General features: G+C 33.2%; 1 protein-coding gene across 3 annotated transcripts in view; it reads left to right on the forward strand.

The window, feature by feature from the left end:
* Positions 1-1,169: 1,169 nt before the first annotated feature.
* LOC108750790 (HEAT repeat-containing protein 5B) overlaps positions 1,170-3,142 on the forward strand; it is an 11,763-nt gene continuing 9,790 nt past the window's right edge. For all 3 annotated transcript variants that reach the window (XM_018490532.1, XM_018490542.1, XM_018490552.1), the window contains exons 1-7: positions 1,170-1,427; positions 1,650-1,839; positions 1,962-2,173; positions 2,250-2,397; positions 2,478-2,588; positions 2,662-2,845; positions 2,940-3,100. In XM_018490532.1, the coding sequence (XP_018346034.1) occupies positions 1,711-1,839; positions 1,962-2,173; positions 2,250-2,397; positions 2,478-2,588; positions 2,662-2,845; positions 2,940-3,100 (945 nt within the window). In that variant the 5' untranslated portion in view covers positions 1,170-1,427; positions 1,650-1,710. The remainder of the gene's footprint in view (positions 1,428-1,649; positions 1,840-1,961; positions 2,174-2,249; positions 2,398-2,477; positions 2,589-2,661; positions 2,846-2,939; positions 3,101-3,142) is intronic.

Consider the following 3,142-nt stretch of genomic DNA (forward strand, 5'->3'; position numbering starts at 1 on the left):
ACGGATCCAAACGGACAACGTCGTACATTTCGCGCTTTGCTTTGTGGTATCTCTGACATTAGTTTAATCTTATATTATCTACGCGGTTCTTTTTATAAATGTAATTGATAATTATTCGCGTGTATGAGGTTCTTGATGTTCTAATAGTACATTATGTCTCAATTTTCATTATATACTTTAACAAATAAAATATTTTAAATGATTCATATTTAAACAAAGGTTGATAACATTAATATCCTTTATAAATATATACACAAATCTTCTTAATATTGTGAAACAATTTGCTCAATATAGCTTTGATTAAAAGTATTAAATATTTTGTTAATCATTATTTAATTTTTCAGCAAAATTACTGAACACTACTGTTGCTGCAAATTATTCTGTTTCAAAAATTTTTTAAACTTACGTACAATGCCTCATCTCATGGCTCGTAAAATAATTCGTTTACTGACGCTTCTATCTTCACAAAGCGTGCATATATGTATATAACTATAACCATTGCTATTTTTGGCGGGTAATACATCTACGGTCTTTCTTTTTAGATTTTTGAGAGACTATCCCTTCGTATCACTCCTGTCGATTACAATTGACGGTCCTCTTTTTGCAAACCGACTTTAGCAAACTGACATTAAAATCATTATGATTATACTTGTGTATGAAATGCAAAAAAAAAACATTAAGTTTTTTGTATAATATACGCAACATTGGAAAATGGATTTAAATCGACAATTTAATCTTCCAAATTATTGAATGAGCATAATGCATGCTTATTATTATATCATAATGCATTTAATATTTTATAAATAGAACTAAGTAAAGTCTCTCATATTGCTGTTAATATCTTGATTTGAAAAATATTATTGTACAGAATTTTATAAGTAATATATGTGTATTTTTAAAAATTTGCAAAATGTTTAAGTGATCCACAAATTATAATTTATATTTAATATTTTTTTTAAAGGGCAATTTACCTTTTTCCTATTACCATCAAAACTGCCCATACATTCATTTTCTGCCTGCAGTACATTTTGACACAATTCTCTGTTATGATTTTATTGACAAGGCCAGAAAATGGATGTAGCGTAGTTTCCAAACCAAAAATGGACGTAAAAAGACTAACATAGCCTCTCTCAGGTTTCTCTCTGGCGACACTCTCGCGGCACCAACGCGCCACCAGACGTGGCTGAGTGACCCAGTCCGAACTGTACTAACCTTACGTCAAAATTTGTCATCCATACGCATCACTCGTCGTTGTGATAATTTGGAATTTCGTGGAAAACGACGACACCGATAACGATGCTGTCATCGAGACGTGATTAATCTATATAAGTGCTAAAGTGACGAAGTGACATCCCACGAAAGATACCCAGTGCCATGAAAATATCTTCGCCCACCGAGTAATGACACCTAGACTACTGTTTCCTGCGGTGCGTAAACATCAGTAAACACTGTCCTAATCGCATCTTATCGCATTTTCGCTATTCTATATCCGCACGACTCTAAATCGCGATAATGAAAAACACACCTTCAATACGCTGTCCTAATATATAATACATTTTGTTATTATACTTAATTTTGAAATTTCAAGTCTGTATGTCGTCAGTCAGTAATTGTAAAATGATAGAGAATTTAATGTGATTGCATTGTAGGAGGAAATTGAGTGACCGATATTTGAGACCAGCTTGTCCGTGCGTACATTTATTTAAAACAATGATGGAGTTGAGTCATAGTCTGACCCTCAATGAGGATGCTCTTAATCAAATCCCAGAAGCTAAGCGACCGGTTTTCATCTTTGAATGGTTACGCTTTCTAGACAAAGTTTTGGTTGCCGCTCAAAAGGTATTAGTTTAAAAAAGTTTAACGTTGATGACTGTCCAGTTTATTATTAACGAGAGATATGATTGAAATTATTTATTTAATAATACCTATGATAAATGTTTAATCGTGCTAAATATACGCAGAGTGATATTAAAGGATGTCAGCAAAAGTTAGTAGAGCAATTGACGAGGCATATGCAAGGAGCACCTGGTCCACCAACTCGACGTCTCATTGCAAGATGCCTAGCAACTTTGTTCAGTGTAGGTGACACATTCCTGCTGTTTGATACTGTCAACAAATGCAATGATATCTTGAGGAATAAGGATGATTCACCAAGTTTTCTACCTACAAAACTGTGAATATTATTAATTTTATTAATAATAAATTTGATGTAATTCTGCAATATGTATACATACATGCTGTTTATCTAGAGCTGCTATTTGCTGCGTGGGATGCATGTATGAGAAATTGGGAAGAATGATGGGCAGGTCATATGAGGAAACTGTACAGATCTTAATAAAGTCCTTACGTTCTGCTGAATCACAGACACGGATAGAAATTATGCACACGTTAGAAAAGGTGACAGTATTGTTAAAAATTTTTGTAACTATCTAAATAAAATATGTTTATAATTTAACGTATATTTGTTCTATAATTAGGTGTGTGCTGGAATGGGATCCGCAATAACCAATGTGCATAAGGAAATATACAAAGTTTCCAGGCATTATCTGACCGACAGAGTGATGGCAGTAAGATGTGCTGCTGCAAAGGTACTTATATTTATGAAAGAAATGTTGATTATTTGCTCTATTTTTCTATATTTATCATAATGTATTTTTACAGTGTTTGTTGGAGATGTTGAATCATGCTCCGTTTTTATATACGACCGAAATCGAAAGCGTTGCAACACTGTGCTTCCGGGCATTCGAAGGTTCAAATTACGAAGTGAGATGCTCCGTTGCTAAATTACTGGGTACCTTAGTGGCAATGACGCAACTTCCTTCACCCAAGATAAAAAATCTCACAGGTATTGAAGTAAAAATATGTTATGAAAATATGTATCCAAATTTAGGCACTTATTTTATTTATCCAAATCTTATTCTAATGTACATATTACATAGTTGCACACAACAAAGGTGTTAAGCAAGCTTCACTTGAAGAGGTGTTAAATATCCTGATGGCTGGATTTTTAAGAGGTGGTGTGGGTTTTTTAAAAGGAACCGGTGAGATTATAAAAGGAAGTTCCAGTATAAATAGAGAAGTGCGAGTTGGGGTGACACATGTAAGCTGTTATATATATATATATATATATATATACATTTTA

This window comes from Trachymyrmex septentrionalis, unplaced genomic scaffold (assembly GCF_001594115.1).
Source record: "Trachymyrmex septentrionalis isolate Tsep2-gDNA-1 unplaced genomic scaffold, Tsep1.0 scaffold11, whole genome shotgun sequence".
Classification (NCBI taxonomy): Eukaryota; Metazoa; Arthropoda; class Insecta; order Hymenoptera; family Formicidae; genus Trachymyrmex; species Trachymyrmex septentrionalis.